This window comes from Perognathus longimembris, chromosome 3 (genome assembly GCF_023159225.1).
Source record: "Perognathus longimembris pacificus isolate PPM17 chromosome 3, ASM2315922v1, whole genome shotgun sequence".
In the NCBI taxonomy this organism is placed as follows: Eukaryota; Metazoa; Chordata; class Mammalia; order Rodentia; family Heteromyidae; genus Perognathus; species Perognathus longimembris.
This window is the reverse complement of record NC_063163.1, coordinates 66,487,107-66,512,042: the sequence shown is the minus strand read 5'-3', so window position 1 is coordinate 66,512,042 and position 24,936 is coordinate 66,487,107. Positions and strand designations below refer to the sequence as shown.

Here is a 24,936-nt window from a genome sequence, read left to right as displayed (position 1 = left end):
AGGATGCCACACACCAGTTCATGGGCTCAGACACCTGGTGGGCCCCAGGTCTGTGGACCCCTCAGGCTCCCCCACTGTCTCCCCTGCCCCTTCAAGCCCTGAACTCTTTCACCCAGAGGCACCCCACTCACCCAAGAGTCCCTCCCGCCGCAAGTTCTGAGCCCACCGTTGTCCCAGCTCTCCCTGGGGACCGGAACCTTGGATGGTGGGGGTGGGGAAGGACTGTGGGTAGGACACCCCGTTTTCCCCCCAAACACTGGTCTCAAAAGGGGGCCACATCCCCATCATGACATGCTAGAATGTGGAATCCAGTGCTATCACAAGGGCTGGAATGTTCTGAAGTCTGATGGTCACCTATGGCTAAAGCAGGGAAGGTGATAAAGTTGGTGAGACTGCTGTACTCCGTTAACGACAGAGGGGTGAAATGTGTCTGGAGCTGAGGGCATATATTTGTGTGTCGATCCCCACTCCTCCACTCCTCCTCTGAGACAAACTCGGCAGCCCAGTGGCCATAGAAGGTACTAGAAAACACTGTTCTTACTAATGTTTGTTTGGTTCCATTTCCTTTTTTTTTTTTTTTTGTCTGTCACGGGGCTTGAACTCAGGGCCTGGGTGCTGTCCCTGAGCTTTTTTTCCACTCAGGCAAGCACTCTACCACACTGGTCCACAGCATGCACTTCCAGTTTTCTAGAGGCTCATTGGAGATGATAATCTCACACACGTTTTTGCCCAGGTTGGCTTTGAACCACGGTCCTCAGATCTCGGCCTCTTGAGTAGCTGGGATGACAGGCGTGAGCCCTGGTGCCTGGCTTTCTATTTCCTTCTTCTTCATTTGCTTCTTCGATCACTCTTGTCTTCCCATAACAGCTGCAGGGCCCTCGTGACCCTGCTCCCCTCCTGAGAGGCCCCCCCTCTCACCCCCATCCCCCACCCGGTGACCTGCAGCTGTCTGTGGGGCTGGCAGGCGGGATGTCCAGCGTGGGCAGCCAGGACGCCCTCCCACAGGGGTCCAAAAGGCTCCCGGAGCACCACATGACCTGGAGCAGGGTCACAAAGCCGGCCAGGCCCAGCTATGTGGAAAGGAAAAGCAAAGGTGAGGGCCACTGAGTCCCCAGGGGGCAGGGGGTGAGGGTCCCACTCCCTGAGACCCTCAGAGGTGAACATTCTTGGGGGGGGTGAACTGTGTTCTGCCTGCCTGGGTGCTGGGCTGGGGGGGGGGGTGACAGGTGTGCAGCCTCCTCTCCACCTGTCTGTCCACTTGTCCCTGTCTTTCCCTGTGTCTACCTGCCCCCCCCCATGGCAGGAGCATCTGTGCCACCCTGGACTCTGCCTCATCGCACCCCTTCTGGGGCCTCCAGAACCACATGGACCCCTCCCGTCACCCCAGACTCCAGGCAGTGCACTGGGGCTCCGCGGATGACCCCACGCTGGCCCTCCGGGCACTGTGTCCTCCCCGTGACCCCTCCCCGATGACCCCTGCACTGTGACCCCCGCCGCCCGCAGGCCGCGCCTACTGGACCACACAGTGCGAGGGCGAGGTGCGGCTGCGGCTGAACAAGAACTTGCTGGAGGAGGAGGCGCCCATCACCGTGCACGACATGTTCTTGGGCACCGCCACCAAGTTCGCCGACAACCTCGCTCTCTGCTCCAAGTACAAGAAGGACTGGCACCTGTTCTCCTACATCGAGTACTACGAGGAGTGCCGGCGCGCCGCCAAGGCCTTCCTGCAGGTAACGGGACTCGAACCGGCCCGCGCTCCCGCCGAGGCCGCACTGCGCCTGCGCGGGCCCGCCCACCCGCCGCCGTCCTTTTGCGCATGCGCCTCCCGCGCGTCGGGCTGCCTGCGTTCCTGTCTTCTGCGCGTGCGCGGCACTGCTCGCTCCCTGAGGCTGCTCCAGCCTCTTTGTGGCTTCACCGGGTTTCTGAAGGTTGTTTTTTGGTGTGTGGAGAAGGAGCTGCGGGCACGGGTTCAAATCCCAGCCCTGTCCTCAGCCACCCGTTGTTACAGGAATTATTTTGCTCCACCGCGCTTCAGCTTCCTCATAAATAGACATTTTGTATATAGAATACATAGGATGTATATATGTATGAAGTGTTTTATATGTGACACATATGTAAATGGCTTGTACATTGCACTTTAATATGTGGACAATGTTTTATATGTAATGTATCAAATGTGTAACATATCACATAGAACCACTATATCACATTACATACACGTTTATTTTAACCATATCTAACTCATACTTTTCATATTTCCATATTACACTTAAAATGCCACTTTATATGTACTTTTACATATTTTTAGTACAGTATTTTTTTGGTCAGTTGTGGAGCTTGAACTCAGGGTCTGGGTGCTGTCCCTGAGCTCTTTCACTCAAGCTCTAGCACTCTTCCACTTTGAACCACAGTGCCACGTCCTGCTTTTTCTGTGATTACTTGGAGATAAGAGTGTCACAAACTTCCTGCCTGGGTTGGCTTTGAACCACCATCTTCAGATCTCAGTCTCCTGAGCAGCTAGGATGACAGGTGTGAGCCACCAGCGCCTAGCTTCAGTATTAAAAAAAACAACAATTACAGTAGCAGCTAGCTCATAGGGTAGCTACAAGGATTCACAGGCACCAAATAGCTCTGCACATGCTGTGTACCAAATGAGCATTAGCACCACTGGGATTTGAACCCCAGGCCTCAAACTTTCTCGACAGGTGCTCCATGCTTCCAGCTCTACAGTTCTGATGATGGCTGTTACTGTAGCTCTCCATCAGTGGAATTTCCTTAGAGAAGTCCTTCCTGGCTGCTGGTTCCACAAATGGTCTCTCTCTCTCTCTGTCTCTGTCTTCCCCCGCCCCCTGCCTTTAAAACTAATATCCAGCCTTCATCACCATATGTCTGTCTAGCTGATGGGTTCCAGAGGACAGGAAGCTGGCACAGCTGTTTCTTCTGGTGCTTGGTGAATGAATGCATGCACGCATGTCCATTATTCAGACCAGGAAAAGGGATAAGGCCAAGAATGATTTACCCAGACAACCTAATAAAAATAAAATGTGTAGTAGGTAGATGGTGAGCGTGGGACACAAGGAACTGAAACAAAATGGTAGAAAGAGCCAGGGATATGAGGGGGGAGGGAGTGTTGAAATGTTAAAATATGGTGGCCAAAGAGGGTCCTACTAAGAGTCAGTGACATGTTAATAAAGATTATATGAGAGAGCCATGGTGAGATCTACAAGGAAGTGTTTCAGGCCAAGCACATGGCCCATGCAAATGTCCTGGGGCAGGATGGATCTTAGCATGTCGGAGGAGCAGTAAGGAGGTCCACGTGACGGGAACAGAGGGAGAGAGGGAAGAGGAGGCTGGGAAGGGACAAAGTAAGTTGTCTTTGTGGAAGATGGAGGCTTTGACCCTGGAAAGCTAGGAGCCATGGAGGGCTGTGGGCAGAAGAGAGAGAGAAGGTGGGGGGGGACCTGGCTCCGTTGAGGTGGAATGCAGAGGGTAGATGAACATGGCACAGCTCAGATGTTCAGGTGCAGCCAGGACATTTCTTTTCCTTGAATGATTGGGCGTCCAGCCACAGGCTTTAATCAGGGGAGTCTGGAAGGAGAATACAGGCTTGGGGGGGGCTGAGGGGTGACATCAGCTCCCTTTGGGCTGCGTTGGGTCAGTCACCTGGTAGACAAAGAAGGGAGGGATGGGCAGATCTGGGGTACCCCAGATCCACAGTGGACAGGAGAGGCCCCGCCTGGACCATGGAACCCCTGTTCTGCCCCAGTGAGTGGGTGAGCAGAACCGGGATGTTAGCCAGCTTCAGTTGGCAAAGTGACACCCATGAGCCACTCCCACCGCGCTGGCCACGCCCCCAGCTCTACCCTAGGAAAAATACTAAGAAAAATATTCAGCACGTGTGGCTTTGTAAACAAAGGTGTTGAGACACTTGCTCAGGATGACCCTGTTTTTGTTTTGTTCTTTTGCCAGTCCTAGGGCTTGAACTTAAGGCCTGGGCACTGTCCCTTGAGCTTATGTTGTTCAAGGCTAGCACTTTACCACTTGAGCCACAGCCCCACTTCTGAATTTTTCTGTGTATGTGGTGCTGAGGAATTGAACCCAGGGCTTCCTGCATACTAGGCAAGCACTCTACCACTAAACCACATTGCCACCTCTGACCCTGGTTTTGTAAGACTTTCGCATAAAAATATCACACACAGCCGGGCATGGTGGCTCAAACCTGTAATCCTAGCTATTCAGGAGGAGGCTGGGATCTTGAGATCTCAATTCAAAGCCAGCTCAGGCAGGACAGTCCATGAGGCTTTTTTGGGTTGGGGAGGGGTGCCAGTTGTGGGGCTTGACCTTAGGGCCTGGGCTCTGTCCCTGTGTTTTTTTCACTCAAGCTAACACTTTACCACTTGAGCCACAGTGCCACTTCTGGTTTTCTAGTAGTTCAATTGGAGATGAGAGTCTCAGTTTTTCTTGCCCAGCTGCCTTCAAACCATGATCCTCAGATCTCAGCCTCCTGAGTTGCTAGGATTACAGGCGGGAGCCACCGGCATCTGGTTCTGTGAGACTTTACCTCCAATGAACTACCAAAAAGCCAGAAGTGGCGCTGTGGCTCAAAAGTGTTAGTGTCAGGACCTCTGAGGACCCCTTTTCTCCTACCTCCCGGGGAAAATGCCTGAACCCCAAAACTATGAAAGAGACTCAGCCCTACCCCTCCCACCGGCAGAAGGAATAAGGCCTATCTTTGTGGACTTTGCTGAGTTGAGGAGAAATGCCGAAATCCCCTTCCCCGCCAGCCCCCCTCACGTGTCTGACGCAGGAAGAGAATCCCAAGGAGACACCTTGATGGTTGAACGGGTCTCCGCCGCCCAGAGGGCAGGGAGAAGGATTTATTACGATGACAAAGGCGGAAGGGGAAGGACTTGGGGTGACCGACTGATTGGCTGACTGGGATGCCCATCAGGTGATGTCATGAACCTTCCCCTGTGGGCGGGGACTACAGCCCCCCCCCACGGGCCGGGCCCCGCCATTAGACGTTTGGCCAAGCCGGGAGGCCAAGCCAAGCTTGCTTCTCTTCCGGTTGAGGCTGGAAGGTGGGAGGGGCTCCCTCCCACACTGCCCCAGGGCTGGTTGAAGGGCAGTGAGAATCCCCGACAGTTAGAATGATAGCTTTGAGCAAAAAACAGTGCAGGGGGCTGGGGATATGGCCTAGTGGCAAGAGTGCTTGCCTCGTATACATGAGGCCCTGGGTTCAATTCCCCAGCACCACATATACAGAAAACGGCCAGAAGTGGCGCTGTGGCTCAAGTGGCAGAGTGCTAGCCTTGAGCAAAAGGAAGCCAGGGACAGTGCTCAGGCCCTGAGTTCAAGGCCCAGGACTGGCCAAAAAAAAAACAAAAACAAAAAACAGTGCAGGGACAGCGCCCAGACCCTGAATTGAAACCCCAGGATGGACAGTCCATGCCATGCCCTTCCTTGCCTGGAGTCATAATATGCAAATGGTCTCCCGGCATCACCCCCTATCCCCCGGGGTAGGGTCCCCACCTACCTGAGGCTCTCTGATCCTGGGTGGAAAGAGGCCACTTTCTGAGAGAGGGAGGGGACAAGCCCACGGGCAGAGGGAGGGCAGCCTAGGCCTGGGCCGCAGCTCTGTGGTGGGCTGGCTGGGTGGCAGAGTTGGGCAGAACCTGCATTCCACCTGTGTCCTCCCCCAGCTGGGCCTGCGGCGCTTCCATGGTGTGGGCATCATGGGCTGCAACTCCGCCGAGTGGGTCATTGCCAGCATCGGCGCCATCATGGCAGGGTAAGGGGGGCCCTGGGGCAGCTGGGGTAATGCAGCAGAGTCCCCAGGCCGGGGAGCCAGCAGACCCCCACTCCAACTTAGCACTCTCGGCATATCTTCCAGAATATTCCCCCCACCCCCGCCCCCGGCAAATTCACCTGCATCCTGTGAAACCCATCAGTCTTGCCCCATCCTCCTGTATTCCTTCAGATGCCCCCAGCACTGGACATGCCCTGCACCCATCCGGAACACTGAGGGGTGCCCTGAAGGAGGGGGGGCCTAAGGTTTACCTTCAAACAGAACATATTTAGGGTTATCAGTGGGTTATCACCTTGTGGGTTATCAGTGATTATCATACTGGGGTTATCAGTGATTATCATATTGTGGGTTATCAGTGATTATCATACTGGGGTTATCAGTGGGTCATCATATTGGGGTTTTCAGTGGTTCTCAAGAACCCCACAGCTAGTTCCCCTCAACACAGGCACCCACGGGCCCTCAGTGTCACCCACACCCCCGTTCTCTTTCTAGAGGCATCTCCGTGGCCATGTTATCTTCCAGCTCCCCCAGAATCTGCCACACAATTGCAGAGAACTCAAAGATCAACATCTTTGTGGTGGACAACGACAAGCAGTTGCAGAAGATCAACCAGGTCATCCAGCAATGCAGTGTACCTGCCAGTCATGGGGGGCAGGGGGGCCTGCTGATGCCCCAGGGCCCTTCTGCTCCCCCCCCCCGCAACCTCTGGGGCCCCCTCCCGAAAAAGCCGGGCTTAACTCACTCCACTGCGCCCCGGGCAGCAAGTCCAATCCACATGCTTATTGCCAGCACTAGTGTTCATGCCCAGGCCTCCGCCTGTGCCCCCAGCCAGTGTCCGGCCCTCCGCCTGTGCCCCCAGCCAGTGTCCGGCCCTCCGCCTGTATCCCCAGCCGGGACCTGGAACTCTGATCTTCCAGTTTGGGCCCAATATGTAGCTGAGATGGCAGACATGTGTCATGGCGCCCAGCTGATCCATCCTAATTCCATCAGCCAGACAGCCAAGTGGCATTTGCCCTGCCCCTTCATCTCCATGGGTTTGCCTGCTCTAGAGTTCCATCTCAGTGGCACCACTGAGTGCTAGAGTCTGCTCAGGGGATGGTGAATGCCCTTGGCTTTCAGTCAGACCTGCTTTCTCTTGTGGGTTCAAACCCAAGAGACTTGGAAGTTGCATCTTAGAAAGTTAGAAACTCAGGGCCAGGATTCCCAGTCGTGAAGAGATAGAAATGAGCAAGTGTCCATCCACAGCTCAGTCCACACAAACTGCATCCATACACTGGAACATTACACAGCAGTGAAAAGGAACACTGCTGCGGCCTTCTGAGACATTGTCCACCTGGCCAGCAAGGGGCTGGGGGGAGGAGGGGCACCGGGGGTCATGTTCCCATCTGCGTGTCTTTCAGATCCAGGCCTCTCTAACCTACTTCAAGGCCATTGTCCAGTACAAGGAGGAACTGCAGACCAAGCAGCACAATCTGTATTCGGTACAGTGCCCAGCCAGGAGGGGGTGCGTGTGTGGAAAACCTCTCCAGGGACCGCCTACCCCCCCACGCCCACCTCGACCCGCCTTTCCCCAGTGGCGGGGCTTTCTGGACTTGGCGGACCGAATCTCAGACGAGAAGCTGGACCACATCATCGACTCCCAGAAGCCCAACCAGTGCTGCACCCTGGTCTACAGCCTGGGGGACATGGGCCCCCCCAAGATCCTGATGCTGAGCCACGACAACGTGAGCCCCCCCCCACCCCTGAGTGAGGGCCGGGGCCTCCCCCGACCCCCGGCCCTGCCTCCAGGATGGGAGGGAGGACGGGAAGAGAGCCAAGGGGTGGTGACCGTCTGCCGGGCTTTCAGATCACCTGGACCACAGCGGCGACCGTGCAGAGCCTGGCTTACAAGTCTCCCCCCGAGGGGCAGGAGGTCCTGGTGAGCTACCTGCCACTCAGCTCCATCTCCGCCCAGATCTTGGACATGTGGGTGGCGATCGCCGTGGCCGGGACGCTCTATTTTGCCCCACCAGAGGCTGTGAGAGAGACTGACTCGCCACAAACCCCGGGTGCCGTGAGTGCTCATCCTTTCTGGTCTCTAGCCCTCAGTTTCCCCACTTTGTGAAGGGCATGGGGACGGAGCAGATAAGGGCTGTTATCACAGAGAGTGGGAGGCACGTGGACCACCCATGAGGATCAAGGTGGCAACTGCAGGAAGCTAGATTGAAGCCCCACTGTGGTCTGTCCGCGCATACTGAGATATTATTCGGTCATGAAAAAGGAAGGCGATGGTGTCACCTGCTCCAACATGGAGGAACTTGAGGACGGGGTGCTCAGTGACACAGGAGACACAGCAGAAGGACCTCCCAACAGTTGTCAGACTCATAGAGACAGGAACACGGATGGGAGTGCCGGGGCTGGGAGTGTTCCATGGAGATAGAGTTTCAGTTTCGGGAGATGGAAGGTTCTGGAGGTGAAGAAGAGGGGCCCCGGCTGCATGGCAATGGGACTGTGCTCCACAAGCCTGCACCATGCACTTAGAAATGGCTAGGCTGAGATAGCTGGGTGTAGTGACTCCCGCACTCAGGAAACTGAAGCAGGAGGGTCTCAAGTTCAAGGCTAGCCTGGGCTACATACACTGTGAGCTCCGGTCTCAAAATAAAACAGAAACAAATACAACTCTACAAACAACAACAACCAAATGACAGGTGAATGAGGCACATTTTGTTTTACTATAAAAACAAGACTCAAAATAAGAGTGCTATGAATAGTGTGCTGTGTTCATAGTTACTAATAGTTCATCAGCGAACGCAGCCGGCCTTTCTGCTGGCCAACGGTCTGCCCGAGCCCTGCAGGCTTTCCTGCCTGGCCTGGCTTGAGTCCCACCCTTAGAGCTCGGCCTCCTGAGTCCCGAGGATCACAGGCGAGCACCATCCCTGCCATCTGGTAGCTGGGGTTACAGCCATGCACCCCTGTGCCCAGCCCCTCCATCCCTCTTCACGCCTCCCTTCCTGGTTTGCCTCCCTCCTTTGCTTTCCCTCAAGCTTGTATCAACCTTGGGGTCTCTTCTCCACCCCTACTCGGGATTCCTGCCCAGGTTGTGGGTGTCGCCTCATGGGCCCCCGGTGCCAGGGCAGATACGGTGTATGCTGGGCTCTGGGAGCCTCTCCTCCACCATGACCACCACCCCAGCCCTGCTCTCCCCAGACCCTTGCTGGTCCTGGACTCGAGGCCTAGTCCCCCTGCCCTGTCCCCATCTCCTCCCTGTCCCCCAGGGCTTCCTGTTTGACCTGCTTCGTGAGGTGAAGCCCACCACCTTCTATGGCGTCCCCTGGATCTGGGAACACATCCTGGACAACCTGAAGGCCAGCCAGCTGGAGTCCAGCAGGTTCCGCAGGAGGATCAATGCCTGGGCCATGAGGTTGGGGCTCAGAACTAACCAGAGACGCATGTTTGGGTGAGCCAGGGGAGCGCCGGGCAGGGGGCAGTGGCTGGGGTGGTGGCTGGCCGGCCCCTCGCATGGCACGGGTCTGCTTCTCAAGGCAGGTGCACCCCCCGCTGTGCTTCAACATGGCCAAGAAACTGGTCTTTGACCCCGTCCGCAAGTTCCTGGGTCTCCACCACTGTGAGCAGTTCTTCAACCTCGGCCTGGGGCTCCCCAGAACCACCCTGGATTTCTTCCTCAGCCTCAACATCCCCATCTACGAGCACTATGGCCTCTCGGAGTGCACGGGCATCCACACGCTCTCCAGCCACCAGGCCTTCCGGCTGCTCAGGTGGGTCTGGCCGAGAAGATGGACAGACAGGACATCAGGGTCTTCCCACCCCAAACACAGGGAGCCACAGCCCGGCAGGGTGCTAGCCTTGAGCACAAAAGCTCAGGGACAGTTCACAGGCCCCAAGTGCAAGCCCCGGGGCTGGCACACCCGTAGCCCAGCAGCAGGTTTCTGTGGCTGGGGATGGGAGCTGTTTCTGGGCTGGGCGACCTGGCCCCTGGTCAGGCTGTGGCCTGCACCCCCATTCAAAGGCGGGCGGGGAAGGGGGACATCTCCCAGAATGCCTCCCTGGCAAGGCTGTAGTAAGAAGCTTTACAGACTTCTCCACAGAGCTGCTAGAGTGTCATTCAAGGTAAGAACCACGGGGTGTATGTGTGCGTGCGTGTGCACACCACCAGTCCTGGGCTTGAACTCAGGGCCTGGGTGTCATCCCTGAGCTTTCCCCTCAAGGCTAGTGCTCTACCACTTGAGCCACAGCTCCATTCCTGGGTTTGTTTGGGGTTTTTTTTTGGGGGGGGGGTGTTCATTGGAGATAAGAGTCTCATGGGTCGGGCGCTGCTGGTGGCTCAGGCCTATCATCCTAACTACTCAGGAGGCTGAGATCTGAGGATTGCAGTTCAAAGCCAGCCTGGGCTGAAAAGTCCGGGGGTCCCTTGCTCCGGTGGGGGGGCGAGGCAGGCGTGTGTCATGACCGGCTCCCCACCCCCCCAGCTGCGGGAAGGAGCTGCTGAACACCAACACGAAGGTGGAGGAGAAGAACGAGGAGGGCATCGGCCACCTGAGCCTGTGGGGCCGGCACATCTTCATGGGCTACCTCAACAACTACGAGCACACGCGCAGGAGGATGGACAGCCAGGGCCGGATGTACACGGAGGACCTTGGCTTCCTGGATTCCGACAAGTTCCTCTACATCATTGGCAGCCTCAAGGGTGAGGGGGACCAGCGGGCCCCCCACCCCCACCCCCGGGGCTGCTGTCCACAGTGGGGCTGTTTGTGCGCTGCAAAACGCACAGGAAGGCCCAAAGTCCAGTTTGAGTTCTTGTTATTTTGTGTAGTGCTGGATTTGTGTGTGTGAGTGTGTGTGTGTGTGTGTGTGTGGCTTGTACTGGGGTCTGAGTGCAAGCTAAATCCCTCAGCTTTTTTTTTTTTTTGGCTCAAGTCTAGCGCTCTACCACTTGAGCCACAGTTCCTCTAGCCTGGCTTTGAACCACAATCCTCAGAGCTTAGCCTCTTGGGCACAAGCTACTTGGCCTGGGCTCAGTACTGGGTTTTAAATGCAAGACGTTGCCCCTGCTAGACTGGTGCTCTACTGCTGAGCCAGGCCCGCCGCTGTTTCCAGCTTTAGTTCATTTTCAGATAAGGACTCTGGGGTGGTGATCTTCACACTCATGGCCTCCTGCTTGGCTGGGCTAGCAGATGTAGGTCACCAGGCCTGGCCTATTGGTTGAGATGGGGTCTTGCTAACGTTTTTCTTGCCTACACAACCTTCCTGATTTTTGCCTCTCACATAGCTGGGATTATAAGCACTGGCCCTGGGGTGTCTTCTGTACATTGGGACAGAGCCCCCTGCCTAACCCCTCCCCCTCCCAGCAGGTTTGTTTTGGGTCAAATGCCTGCCCTTCCTGTGCACAGATATGATCACGCTGAAGTCGGGAGAAGTCATCAACCCCAACCCCATCGAGGAACGAGTGAAGAACCACATCCCCATCATTCACTACGTCGTGGTGGTGGGCCAGGACGCCCCGTACCTGGGTGCCCTCCTCACGCTGAAGGTACCTGCAACCTGTCCCTGCATGGCGGGTGCTACGGAAACCGACGCCCTGTTGCAAGATGAGGGGACAGAGGCCCAGGGAGGAGGGGACACCGACCCATCGCCCCAGCAACAACTCCAGCTTTGTGCTTCCTTTTATGCCAGCCCTAGGGTTTGAACTCGGGGCCTCAGTGTATCCCTGAGCTTTTTCTGCTCAAGGCTGGTGCTCTATCACTTGAGCCACAGCGCCCCTTCTGGCCATTTTCTATATATGTGGTGCTGGGGAATTGAACCCAGGGCTTCATGTAGGCCATATTCCCAGCCCATGAGACTCTTTTTATCTCCAATGGTTCACTAAGAAGCCAGATGTGGGGCAGTGGCTCACGTCCTAGAGCAGCACTAGCCCTGAGCACAAAAGCTCTGGGACAGTGTTCAGGCCTTGAGTTCAAACTCAGCACTGGCACAAACAAATGTGTGAGAGAAACCTGGGTGCAGACAGGGGTGGGGGGGGTAAGGGGGGATGTGCGGGCCAAGCGGCCTGACTCCACGTCCCCCGCAGTGCCAGGTCAACTGGGAGACGGGGGAGCCGCGGAGCGCGCTGACCAGCGAGGTGGTGGCGCAGTGCCGCAGTCTGCGGAGCCAGGCCACCTGGCTGAGCGACGTGCTCCACGGCCGCGACCCCATTGTCGATGACTTCATCAAGGCGCGCATGGAGGCCGCCAACGCCGAGGCGCCCTCCGCCAGCTCCCGCATCATCAAGTGGGTCATCCTGGACACAGACTTCTCAGTGTGCGGCGGTGAGCTCGGTGAGTGTCCAGAGCTCACAGGGGGGCTCTGCTCCCCTCACCCCGGATTTTATTCTTTCTGGTGCCCATCCTGGGGTTCCAACTCAGGGCCTAGGCACTGCCCCGAGCAAGGCTAATGCACTCCCGCTTGAGCCACACCTCCGCTTGTGGCTTTTCAGTGGTTCACTGGAAATGAGCCTCATGGGCTTCCCTGCCCAGGCTGGCTTCAAACTCAGATCTTAGCCTCCTGAGCAGCTGAGAGTAGAGGCATGCGTCACCAGCGCCCAGCTCACCTCCCCCCCACTCCCGTTTTCTAAACCCCTGCATCTCACACACGCTGGTGGCACTGGCTGGGTCTCCACCTCCCTTCGTCCCCTGGCCACCCTGGTGCTCCAGGATGTGTCAGGCTGGGGACCCCCAGGGGCGGCACAGGGACACCCCACCCTGGACTTGCTTCCATTACAGGAGCCACCACAAAGCTGAAGAGGGCGATTGTGTACAGAATGTACCAGGAGGAAATCCAGAAACTCTACAAGTAGCTGGCAGCTGGGAAGGAGCTGGGAACGAGCTGGCAAGCAGCAGTGCCCCATTCTTCCTGCAGGTGTCAAGGGGGCAGCCCCAGAGGAGGGGCTGCTGCCCCCACAGCGGGCAGGGCCCCAGGCTGCCATAGCTACAAGACTTTGAATTGTAATGACAAAAAGTTACTCTACTAAAGAGGATCTGCTCATTGGGGGGGGGGAGGGGCAATGTCCCTGCAGTGTCTGGGTACACATTGGGCCTGGAGTGGATGGAGGCCAAGTATGCTGCTCAGCACTCCCCACCCCTGAGAATGACCTGAGCCCGTGTCCACGGTGCCCATGGTCCCATCTGCATGAAAATCGGGGCACAGGGTGGGTATGAGGCCATGGGAGGAGGATCCACCCCAGGACCGAGTGTCTGCCCTGGGGACATTCTAGCAAATGTCAGAGATACGTGCACGGGCGAGGTTAGAGGGCCACCCAGGCCCAGGGGACAGATGCTGGAAGCCACTTCTGTCCCCACAAGCACAATGAAGCACAGCCGAGGACACGGGCCTGCTGGATCTGGATCTGTGAGAGGGGCTGGGGGGGGGGGGAGGAGACGTGGCCACTGACAGCACCCCTCTGGGCTCGGGCGGGCAGCAGAGGTCTGGCAGCAGCGACAGCCATAGACATGGAGGCCTGCTTTCTCATTGGACTTTATTTCACTTTTTTTTCCTATAAAACTCCTCCATCAATTCACAATTTAACAAAAAAAAAAAAAAGTTTAAAATCCAGGACAGAAACAATCCTGTAACTCGTTACAAACGTGCTCCTCCTCATCCCGGTGCCCGGTGCTGGGCATCCATCCGCGGCGTGCGCGTGGCTTCCTCGAGGCACACGGCCGCCGCAGGGGCAGGAGCAGCGGGCCCCGGCGGCGTCCCGGCTTGGCGCGGGAGGGCGGTGGAGGTAACGGAGAAGACATGGGGCTTCCGGAGGCCTGGGGGGCGGCACGGACCCCGGCCGTCCTGGGAAGAGGAAGACCAGCTCCACGCGGCCTCGGAGCCACAGCTGCCGTGATGCCGAGTTCTGCCGTCCAATGTCTTGGAGTTGCCAGCGTTGGAGTATTGTCGGCCTGCCTGGGCTGGGGCGCTGGCGCCGAGGCAGTGGGCTGGAGGGGCTTGGGGGAGCCTTGGAGGCGGAAGTCCCCCAGAAGCGCAGGGTGGGGCCTCACCACACTCCTCGTGGAGAGCAATGTATCCCAGAGCAGCGTGGGGTCCCCTGGGGTCCCCGGTCCTCTCTCGAACATCGTGGACAGAGCGTGAACGCTTGGGATGACTCTGAAGTCAAGAGGGGCTAAGGAGCCTTGAGTGGGGGCCCGGGGCCCCCCAGGGTGCTAACGGCATAAGGGCTGGGTACCCTGGAAGGTGAGGGGCTTGGCCCTGGACAGTCTGGGGAGGACGAGAGTGAAGTCTCTGGGAGGCCAGTGAGGACCACAGCAATGGAGGTGGAGGCCGGGGCGGGGAGGCTGCGCGGCCAGGGGGCGTGGCCAGAGGCAGGGGCGTGGCCAAAGTGGGGCCACGCCCCTGCCACTCACCTGGGCTCTGCAGCCTCGCCTCGGACACGAGCGATCCCATCTTATTTGGCAAAAGCTCATTATTTTTTCCAAGTTTGAAGACTTGATCAACACAAGGGGAGGAAGAGGATGCGGGGGGGGGGGGGAGGGCACCACCATGGGCAGCTCCCGGGGCCCTGGCGGCCGCCCGGAACACAGACTCAGACACAGTAACCTACACGCCCACCCCCCACCCCCACGTGCACCGGCCACAGAAACGCACAGGGAGCCGCTCGTGACGCGGGAGCACACATATAATAATCTACACAGCTGTACAGCGGAGGCTCGAGGGGCGGGGCGGCGCGGCGCGGAGGGCGAGGCCGGCCTTGCCACGCATGTGCGCACACGTGCCGCCTGGAGTCCCTCGGCGGGAGGCGGGCCTCCCGGGAACCGTTCCGGGCGGCTGGATGCCCTGGCTGCAGAGGGAGGTCCCGGCAGTGACATGGTGCCACGCGGCCCAGCACGGGGCAGGGGACAGGCTGGGGGGCTGGGCCCCGGGCGGGGTGAGGTGCCCTTCCCAGAGCCAGGCCCTACGCTGCCTTCAACACAAACCACCTTTCAAGGGGGTTCCGGGGGACGGTGTGCACAGCTGAGCGGCGGCCCAGGCCTGGGTCACCTGGCCCCGGGGCCCCCGGGTCCCCTGACGAGTGGGGGGCCAGTCGGAAGGGAGCCACCCCAGAAAGTGCAGCTGGCTGTGAGGGCCAGGGGCGGTGTCACTAAGGCAGTGCTGCAGGCAGGTGAGTGGAGAGGAAGGCAGGTGGGGCCGCAGCGCGGCCTCTCGGGACCCGGCTGGCAGGGCCCGGCGCCCGGCCCAGGGTCATGTGGCCACGGCCTCCAGGTAGCTCTGCAGCTTGCGCACTGTTGTCTCGTCCAGGGAGAAGAGGTCGAAGTCAAAGGTGGTGTTGGTGACATTGAAGTGCCCTGTCTCCTCAATCAGGTTCACGATCTGCAAGGTGGACAGGCCACAGTGGGTCCATCATGGGGTGCTAGGCCTCAGCGGGACACCTGTTGGGGAGCCCCCATCCTGCCCTGTTCCACTTGGCTCCCCCCCAGAACCCACTGCAGCCCAATGCCCCAACCTGTTGCAGCATGATGCCCCCCAGAACCCACTGCAGCACAATGCCCTCCCTCACTCCCCCATACCTGCTGCAGCACATTACGTTCCCGAAGCGCCATCAGCCTCCGGTGCAGCTCTACCAACTCATCCGTGTAGGCCTGGGGGGACAGACGGGTCGCCAGAGCTGACTCAGGCCAAGCCCACCTCCAACCCCTATGTGGCCCATGCCAGCACAGGGCAGGCCCTTCACTGGGGACTGCCAGCTCTGGGACCAAGAGGCCCCTCTGGCCGTGCTGCCTGCCCTGCCATCGCCCGCTCTACCTTGTCGTAGGTGCCTTTTTTCAGGATCTTCTCCGACTTGCTGCACGGCTCAGGGCTCCTCCGGCCTGGTGCCTGTGGGGCACCGAGGGGCTCTGAGCTCTGGCCCACGCCCTCCCTGGCACCCAGCATCTCCCGAGCCTCCCTGTGCCTCCCCCCTGCCCCCAGTCTGCCGCTCACCTTACTGTTGGGTGGGGGTGGCTTCTGGGGAGGTGGGGGCTCACGGGCGGGCAGGCAGGAGTCAGCACTGTTGTCGCTCTCACTGTCGCTGAAGCTTAGCCTGTACACCAGACAGGTGGGGGGGGGGGGGTGTCAGGCCGCAGGGACCAAGGCAGAGCCCGAGGGCCACATGCACTGGGCCGGGTCTTTCTGGGAGCAATAGGCGTGTATGCACACTGTGCTGGGGCCGCTGCGGCCAGGCCTGCATCCCCAGACAACCTGCCTAGCTCCAGGCCAGCTGGGGGTGTAGACTGTGTGGCCAGCGGAAGTGCCCCGCACCCCATGCATGGTGGGTCCTGCCTGCTGGCCCATGCGGGAGTGAGCGTGGCTCTGCTGTTTGAGCTGCATGGAGGCTGGGGCTGCCTGCGGGAGGGCCATACCATCCTCACAGCCGCCAGGTGCACTGCCCCTAGACCCTGCACAGCCTGCGCGGCCACTCAGTATACCAGTGCTTAGCCACAGGGACCACCCCCAAATGGGTGCGTGTGGTGGTGGTGAGGCCACTGGCGAACCAAGGACACAAGCAAGCCTGCAGTGGTGGGCGGTCCCCAGGCCATCGCCATCATGGGGTGATGGGGAGGGGAATAGGACCCGCTTCTCTCAGCCCTCTAGACCCCCCCCTCTTCCTAGACCCCCTGAAGCACAGCAAGGGCACTACAGGAAGCCACACGGTACTGGGGTCGCAGGCGCCATGGCAGGCTCTGCCTGGGGTCTCTGTTGTCAGGGACACCGATGTGAGGCTTGATTCCCAAAGAGGAGGCAACAGCTGCAGGGCCAGGACCAGCAACCCAGGTGTACCCCACCCCGATCAGCAGCCAGCTCCCGCGGGCCCCGCATGAGCCTCTGGAGGCTGTCTACAGGCCCCTGGCCCACAGCAGGGCAGTCCTCCCCTGGCCACACCCGCCCCTTCTCAAGGCCAGAGGAAGCCTGGCATGTGGTGCAGCCCTGCACAGCACAGGGCAGGTCTGTGCTTTCCGTGCCAGCACTCGGCTGGCTCTGGCACCCTGGCGCCCTGGAACCCGCTCTGCAGGCTGGCCCAGCCTCACTCTGGGGCTCACCTGGCCCGGCCGCGAGCTCCCACTCATCCCAGCACAGCGTGGGTGCCTGCCCTGGGGCACCCCATGCCAGGGGAAGGCCTGGGGCTTCCCATATGGGGAGGCTGCAGAGCCCACCATGGTTCTGTTGGGGGCTGTCCCCTCTTCCTGGGCAGTGCCACGCCCTCGGGTCTCCACTTCTTCCTGGCAGTGGCCAGTCATGCACACTGGACAGCCATGAGGAGGGAGGGCAGGCCCCTCCAGGTCCCCTCAGGGCCATTGCTGAGCGGGCTCAGGCGCTCCTACCCAGGACCTGACCCCACGCGGCTCGGCCCTCGCCTGGCCCGGCAGTCACCTGGAGTCCCGGCCCGGGTTGGCCTTGACGGGGGCCTCCTCTCCGGATGAAGAGTCGTCCTCATCCGACTCCTCGGACTGCAGGTCCTCCACCATGGAGCGCAGGGGCCCTGGGGAAGGCAGGGGGGCTCAGCCTCCGGGACCACCGCCCCCAGAGCACCTCACACTGCCACCCAAACGCCCACCCACCCACGCCCCCAGCCTCTCCTTCCCAAGGGGCTCTCTGGCTCTCGCAGCCATCCCTACCTTCCTGGCTCTCCTCACAGGCCGCAGGCCCCTGACCAGCAGGGAGCACACAAGGCCCCTCCATCTTGGAAGCCAAAGGATGGCAGAGCAGAAGCTCCGGAGCTCAGGCCACCCCAGGTAAAAAGCCAGAGTGCAGCTCCAGGCTCCACCTGGGGACCTCAGGTCCCCCTGTCCTGCCTGCCCTGCTCCTCAGGCCGACTTGGACCCTGTGTAGCTCTGTCTGCTGCTCCCAGCCTACCGTCCTCCCCTTTCTCCAGAGGCACACGGTTCCAGTCCCCTACAGAAGGCATCTTGGTTTATATTCCTGTTGCCAAGGCAACAGAGGGACACAAAGCCCTCAATTACCTTGGTCACATGATGCCGCTTCAGTGGCCTCCCTCCCTCACCAGCCCACAAGGCTGAAAGTGGGCTTTGCGGACCCCTCCCCCAGGCCAGACCTCCACACAGCTCACTCCCCAGCCCCCTAAAAGATTCTCGCTGTGGGGGAAGGGTGACTGTGGGGTCTGCCAGGGCTCCAGCTGCTCCTGAGCCTACACCCGGCAGACTGCCCAGCCCCCCAGGCCCACTCCCAGGGTGGGCTGGAACAATTGGACCTATGCCCTGTCTCCAAAAAGCCCCTGGGCAGCATGCAGAACAGGGTAGCTGAGCAGGTGTGGTGGCCTGGCTTTTGTGCCAGCCAAATGCTCAGCCACTCAGGTGGCAGAACAGAACATTCTGGGCCCAGCCCACAGAGCGCAGGCACCTTGGGCAGGAGCCAAGCAGAGGCCACGCACGCCCTGGCCCGGGGAGGTGAGGGGCCTGAGGTACGCTCTCGCAGCACAGCCCCCACGGGGGAGCAGCAGCACCGGCACCTTGGCTGAAGACCTGTCTGGCTCTGGACGCTGCTGTCCCGGCCCGCAGCCACCTGTGGCCAGGCTCAGGGTGGGCTGCGTCCGGCCACACTGGCCTGGCAGCCTCCGGGGACGGTGCCCGCCCCAGCAATGCAGCCTGGCCCCTCCTTACACACCTTGGCTGTGGTTCTGAGATGGCTCGAAATCCGAGTCTGAGCTGGAGTCTGAGCTGGAACTGGAGTTGGACGGGCTTGATTGGGCAGACTTCACCCCGTGGCAGGTAGGCAAGAGAGGAAGAGGAAGGGATGGTCATCTTTCAGGCCAGGAGAGGAGGGGGCACATGGGCATGCTGGCAGGGAGGATGCTGGCCTCAACTCATGGCAGGTTTGTACTCAAGTGCACCGAGCTTCCTGACTGCCCAGCCAGAGCACAGGGCCCAGTCCTCCCCTGGGAGCAGAAGCTGGCGCTGGCCAGGGAGCAAGTCCAGCAGGAAGGCTGACTCAGCCACCAGGGGGCAGCACAGGCCCGAACACGAGCACAGGGGGCGGGGTGGGGGCTGCAGGGAAGGGCTCCTCTGCGCCAGGGCCGGTAAAGTGCTCAGGCTGGCCACAGGGGTGGCGCCTGCCCCACTGAGTCACAGGTGTAGATGGCAGAGGAAGCAGCAAAGGGGGTGGGGGTGGGGGGGAGTCTGCATAGACTCTGGAAAGGTCCATTCTGAATCTGCAGAGCAGAGAAAATGCTCTAGGCTCTGGCAAGCCCACCTCAGATCCCAGCCTGTCCTCAAGCAAGGAGAGGCAGCCCTCTCACCTAAGAGGGGAGGGGGGAGTCCAATGGTGCTAAGTGGCTGGGGACCTACTTTTTGTCTTGGTGCCAGTCCTGGGGATTGAACTTATGACCTGGGCACTGTCCCTGAATACTCTGCCCGGTGTTTTGTATGGGGAGGTCAGAACAAGTGGTGAATAAAGATGGTTCAGCTTCCTCACCAACTGGTTAGGTACCCAGATCAGAGCTGCTGTCACCTTTAAGCCTCAGTTTCCCCATGCATCCAGACCATCTGGCTTCTCTGCGTCCATATTCTGGTCTTAGCCATACTCCCAACAAGACCGGGCAGCGTGTGCACGGAGCTCCTGGGTGGCTGGCTGGTCAGGAGCAGCAAGGCCGCTTCTCCCCTGGCTCAGGACACCCCGGGGAGGAGGGAAGGCCAGAGGCCAAGAGGCCCCTCCCTGGCCTGTGTGGCTCCTTCAGCCACACTGTCACTTCTGTTCTGGGCTAGCAGCAGGGGAGACAGGAACCCAGAATGCCTTCAGCTGGAAAGGCCTGGAGGTGTGCTCACAATCCTGTGGCCAGTAAATGGGACCGACTGGCTCAGGAACCCCAAGGCCAAGGAGATTCCCAAGCAGCTCGTGGAGGACGGGGAGGTGGGAGAAGGGCTGAGCCACGTGGGGGCAGGCCAGGCTGGAGGGGTCAGGGAGCGACCGTGGCTGGAGGGCCTGGGTCCGGCCTGGCTGTGCTGGAAGCTCAGGGCTCCCTGCACAGGGCTAGGCATCCATTCTTCACTCAAAAGCTACCTGGTACATGGGGAACACATGGGGTGCTTACCAGCTAGGAACCAGGTCGTCCCCCCCTACACATCCCACGTGTTCCCCAATGGCAGTGTAGAAACGGCACAGCTAGCCACACAACTGGGAATAGCGCCTCTCCCTGGCCTGGTGCTCTGGTGCAGGTCTGAGGGCAGCCACACCTGACCAGAGAAGTGGCCAGCAGATGAGATGTCTACAGGACCTCTGGGGTGTGAGGAGGCCCAGGACATGGGGTGACAGACAGGCATGGGGCATGAGGAGCTGCCCACGTGGCCTTGCCACACCCAGGTGCCTATGGGGCGGAGGATGTACCCTTCAGTGGGCTGGGTAGTGGTGCTGTCAGCAGAGAGGTAAGCTGTGGACATAAAGCACCTGGTTCCACCTGGGAAGCCCCTAGGTGCAGCTCTGCCAAAGGGCCATTCGCCCCGAAGTTCACCACTGTTCCAGGAGAAGCAGCTCTGCCCCCCTCCAGGGTCTCAGAGGAGGTCCAGCGATGGGTCACTGGCCAGTCACCTCTACCCTGCGGGCATCTTCGGGGACACCTGGCCACATCGTTGCAGGACAGGCAGAGCCCTGGGGTGGGCTGCTCGCTGACAGCGCCTGCATGTCCCTTGGTGGGTGGCAGGAATGGGTTGGTAGGATGTCAACCCACTAGCTCCCTGGGGAGTGGGCGGCACCTGTCACCACCAGCAAGTGCCCAGTGACAGCAGGGTGAGCCTGCTAGGGAATACCCAGTCACCAGAGGCGGCTCTGTGGGGCCACATGTGGGCAGGGGAGGCACACTGCTGGCACATGCTGCCTGCCCAGTAAGAGGCATAGACCTAGCCAGGCACTGGCGGCTCACACCTGCAATCCTAGCTAATCAGGAGGCTGAGATCTGAGAAGCCCAGTTCAAAGTCAGCCCAGGCAGGAAAGCCGGTGAGACTTTAATCACCAACTAACCAGCAAAAAGCTAGAAGTGGAACTGTGGCTCAAGTGGTAGAGCGAGAGAACTCAGGAACAGCTCCCAAGCCCTGAGTTCAGCCACAGTACCGGCACACACACAAGCAGAGACTTCTTACCACTTGGGTTCGCTCACCAGACAGAGGGGAAACTGAGGTGTGCAGGGTTGGCCAACATAACAAATGGGCACGTTCCAGTGCCAGCCCTTACTCCTGCTGGCTTGGCTTCCATACTCGGCGTAGCAGGGGAAGGCCCTCCCTCCGCTGCCTGCATCCCCCCCTCCCCCAGGCCCCAGCCCTAGGCGGCGCAGCATGCTCACCTCTGACTTGAAGGAGGCCTCGTCCTCGGAGTTGGACTCCTCTGCCTCCAGTGCCTTCCTGGGCTCTCGGGACTCGCTCTCTGCCTTCACCTTCTCACCACGGCTGCTCTTGTCCTTGGCTGGCTTCTTGTCTGGGAAGGAGGAGGTCGCAGCCCGAGGTGAGGTGCTGGGGGCACTGCGCGACCCCTTCGAGCTGCTCTTCTTCTGCTTTTTGGCGCTGGGCTTCGGTGAGTCCGCAGTGGCTGGCCGCTTGCTGGAGGCCTTGGGCAAGGCGGGGGGCTGGGGTGCCCCCTTGGGGGACATGCTTTCTAGCTTGGTCTCCTTCAGGGCCATCTTGGGCTCCTTGAATGCAGCCTTGGGTGGTGCAGCCTTCTCCTCCTTGGGCAGCCGACCCTCGCCCAGCTTGCGGGCGGCATCCTTGGAGCTCTTGGCCTGCTCGCGATCTAGCTCCTTGGAGGAGCTCTTGCTCTCCGAGTCTTTGCGGGGCCTCTCACGGTGCTCCTTGGCCACCTTGTGCGGCTTGGAGGCCTTGCTGCTTTCCTTGTTGGCGTCCTGCAGGGCCAAGGGCAGGGAGGGCGAGGGAGAGACAGTCAGCCGCCAGCTCAGGGCCACCAGCTCAGGACCGCCTGGCTCTGCCACCCCCGGCCAAGTTTGATCCATCTGATTGACAGCCGGCTAGAGGAAATCTTTATAAAGTGGACGACGAAGGCAGCCGTCCCTCTGAACTAGTGACAGCAGGTCCCAGGCTGCTGCAGGACTGAGGCGACTGCCCCAGGCGCCCATGGGCACATGGGAGCTGGGCAGAGCAGGAGCCAGGGCCGCTGGGGAGTCCCAGCCACACACACAGCTGCCTCGCTCAGCTGGGGCCCAGGACACCCTGTGCCCTGCTCCACCTGTCTCCGTCTCCAGGACTCAGTGCTCTCTGGACCCTGCTGACCCGTGGGCCTCCCCATCCTGGCCACACAGTCTTGCCCTGGTCCTGCCCTCAGGCACAGCCCAGAAGAGTGTTTATCTCATCCAGATGTGCCCCGTCAAGCGAGCCATCGAGCAGCTACGGCAGCCCCAGCTACCACACACACAGCCAATAGCTCCCTAGCCGGGGGTGCTGATGTGGCCCTGGTAGCTCTCTCACAACATGCTGAGCAGTCCATGTGTCTGCCTGGGTGGAGAGTCAGCCAGGCCTGATGCTCTCACTGGGGATGGAGGAGGAGGACAGGAGGAGAGTGACCCTGTCCTGAACTGGGGACAATCTCCCAGGCAGGAGGCTCGGCCATCAGCACCTGTGTCTTCTGGGTGCAGGGAGGGGGTGTTCTGGAGCTTAGTCAGGGGCTCTGAGCTGTGCTGCAGCTGGCAGCCAGCATGGCCCAGAGTCCATGCTCCTCTCCCCACACTGTCTGCCTGACACTGTCCGGTGCCCCAGACTGGCATCCATCTCTCATACCAACACCCCACAGTCACTCCACACACCCAAGGGTGCTTCTGCTGCAAACTGCCAGGTGGCAACCCTCACTTGGAAAATGCATCCATTGGCCAGGTGCTCGCAGGCCCTGAGCTCACCAGACAAGAGTGCTGGACAAGACTAGAGGAGCAGACCCAGGAGAACCCCCCGTGCCAGCCGACAGTGCCATGGGGGAAGGAAGCAAATGCACAGGATAGGCTGATCAGGTAAGCACCCAGCACCAGGGGGACTGGCTGCTGCCTGCTCTGGGGCCTGCTCAGTCTGTTGTCTTCTTGCAAATACACCACCCACATCGGTGTCAGAGGTCAGGTCAGTGTCCTTAGAGAAGGGCGGGCCATGGTGCCCACTGGCTGCCATGTCAGGGTAGTGGAGTCCCAGTGCTGGCACGAGAAGGAACTCCACTCTCTAGCAAGCGAGAGGGGGTCAGAGGAGGCCACAGGTCACTCTGGCCCTTAGTGGATGGGCCTGCCGGCTGCACAGACCAAGTGAACCCCAAGGGTAGGCCACGGGCCTCTCCCAAGTGCTGCCCTTCAGGGGGCCACCCTGCCTAGGAGGGAGGGCTCTCTGTTGGGGCCTGGGACCATGAGCTCTCTGCAATCCACTGATTTGGAGAGAATGTAGAGAGGTAGGGTTCACACGATCACATTCACGAGGTCACCCATGACCTGAGGCAGTTAAGAACAGATTTTCTCCTGTCAGACACCTGACTGATGACACAGAGCCCCTGCAGTTTTGGGCAAGCAGGTGTGTCTGAAGTGCTGTGTCCACACAGGCTGAGAGGCAGTCCCAGCGTAGCCTTCCTTGGTACCCGGCAGGCAGAGGCAGGCAGAGCATCAGACTGTAGACGCATCTGCAGTCATGGTAGCTGCAGCTCAGGCCCACAGAAGGCATGGTGACACCAACAGCTCACAGGCCCGGCTCTGCGGCAAGGCTGTCTACAAAGAAGCATCTGGACAGGGCTCCATGCTGCCGGGGACCTCACTGGGATGCAGAAGGCTGGCCCAAGGGACCTGCAACCCTCCTGAGCTCAGCAGACACCTTGTGGAACTGCAGATCTGAGGCACAGCCAGAGAAACAGCTGAAGACACAGCCCTCCAGTTGCCAGGTGCCTCAAGTACCCAAGAGGATTGAGGTGACCTTCTTGGCACTCATGCATCAGAAACAAAAATGCAGCCAGAAGCTGGTGGCTCACACCTATAATCCTGGCTACTCAGGAGGCTGAGATCTGAGGATCGCATTCAAAGCCAGCCCAGGCAGGAAAGTCTGTGAGACTTATCTCAAATGAACCACCAGAAAACCAGAAGTGGAGCTGTGGCTCAAAGAGGTACAGCACTAGAGTTCAAGCCCCAAGACCAACAACCACCACCACTACCAACAAAAACAAGGAAACAAACAAAAATAGAAACACTTCTTCAAAAAGAGCAGTGGCGGCTGGGAAGGAAGTCCTCTCTGAGCCCTAGCGAGGCCCGGCCTGTCCTCTAATTACCAGGGCCTAGAGACCTCTTCCCTGTGGAAAGAGCCGGAAGGACTGGCCTGGTGATGGGCTGCTCCTCCAGCATGGCTCTTGGGCAAGCCTGGGAGCTGGTCTGACAGCTCTACCTATCCTTTGTAGGGTGTTCAAACAGTACCCCACAGGCCAAAGAAGAGTGCAGAGATGTGGGTAGGCCCTCGTGCAAGGCCTGCAGTGGGGCAGGATGCTGCGACGCCATCATAGGCTCTCCAAGCTGTCTCACTCCCAAGGCCTCAGGAGGGCCATGAAGATGCTAATGCAAGTCTTCCTCAGCCTTATACCCTGCCCCAACCATGAGCAACAGCGGCAGTAAGAGTGGCCTGGCTCTGGTTCTGGCTCTGGAGCGCCAGATGGTGGGCCACACGGGCGATGAGAATGTGATGTATAGTGACGGCCCACACTGAGCAGTCCCAAGACCCAGCGTGGGCTCGGCAGTAGGGATGAGGGGGAGGTCCTGCAGGGCCCCTGGCCTGAAGAGGAAGGGGGTGAAGAGCCCAGGGCCCCATACCCTATTCCTGCGATGCTAAGGAAGCAACAGTGGCAACAAGACGAGCAGTGTGCTCCTGGAGCAGATGCGGGAGGGCGAGGGCCAGCTGTGCAAAAGCCCAGTCAGCAGAGGCAGGCACTGGCCCGTGACGCCACAGCTGGGCCCAGCGCCCCCTCCTGACTGGCCTTCCAGCTCACTAACCTTGGAGCCGTGGGACGGTTTGGTCTTCTTGGGGTCAGAGAAGGCAGAGAGTGGAATTGTGGGTAACATGGGGTAGTCGGGGCTGGGCCTGGACACCGTTTCTGCTCCTTCGGGCATTACCATCACCTAGTGATAAAGAAGAGACAGACGTTATCAACGAGCAAGGGGG

At 59.6% G+C, this 24,936-nt stretch overlaps 2 protein-coding genes across 2 annotated transcripts in view; one reads left to right on the top strand and one right to left on the bottom strand.

Moving 5' to 3' along the window:
• Nucleotides 1-969: 969 nt before the first annotated feature.
• LOC125347636 (long-chain-fatty-acid--CoA ligase ACSBG2-like) lies at nucleotides 970-12,638 on the top strand. Its single transcript, XM_048340627.1, has 13 exons — nucleotides 970-1,093; nucleotides 1,504-1,730; nucleotides 5,703-5,791; nucleotides 6,302-6,422; nucleotides 7,210-7,290; nucleotides 7,384-7,533; nucleotides 7,656-7,862; nucleotides 9,064-9,245; nucleotides 9,331-9,564; nucleotides 10,276-10,493; nucleotides 11,197-11,336; nucleotides 11,874-12,120; nucleotides 12,565-12,638. The coding sequence occupies exons 1-13, from the start codon at nucleotides 970-972 to the stop codon at nucleotides 12,636-12,638; spliced, it is 2,094 nt and encodes a 697-aa protein (XP_048196584.1).
• A 670-nt stretch (nucleotides 12,639-13,308) lies between these two features.
• The window catches only part of Mllt1 (MLLT1 super elongation complex subunit), a 49,534-nt gene continuing 37,906 nt past the window's right edge, over nucleotides 13,309-24,936 (bottom strand). Inside the window, exons 5-12 of the mRNA XM_048341887.1 lie at nucleotides 24,768-24,893; nucleotides 21,111-21,662; nucleotides 18,446-18,533; nucleotides 17,195-17,303; nucleotides 15,767-15,866; nucleotides 15,590-15,661; nucleotides 15,355-15,426; nucleotides 13,309-15,157 (exon numbers count right to left, since the gene is read on the bottom strand). Of these exons, the coding sequence (XP_048197844.1) occupies nucleotides 15,029-15,157; nucleotides 15,355-15,426; nucleotides 15,590-15,661; nucleotides 15,767-15,866; nucleotides 17,195-17,303; nucleotides 18,446-18,533; nucleotides 21,111-21,662; nucleotides 24,768-24,893 (1,248 nt within the window). The 3' untranslated portion in view covers nucleotides 13,309-15,028. The remainder of the gene's footprint in view (nucleotides 15,158-15,354; nucleotides 15,427-15,589; nucleotides 15,662-15,766; nucleotides 15,867-17,194; nucleotides 17,304-18,445; nucleotides 18,534-21,110; nucleotides 21,663-24,767; nucleotides 24,894-24,936) is intronic.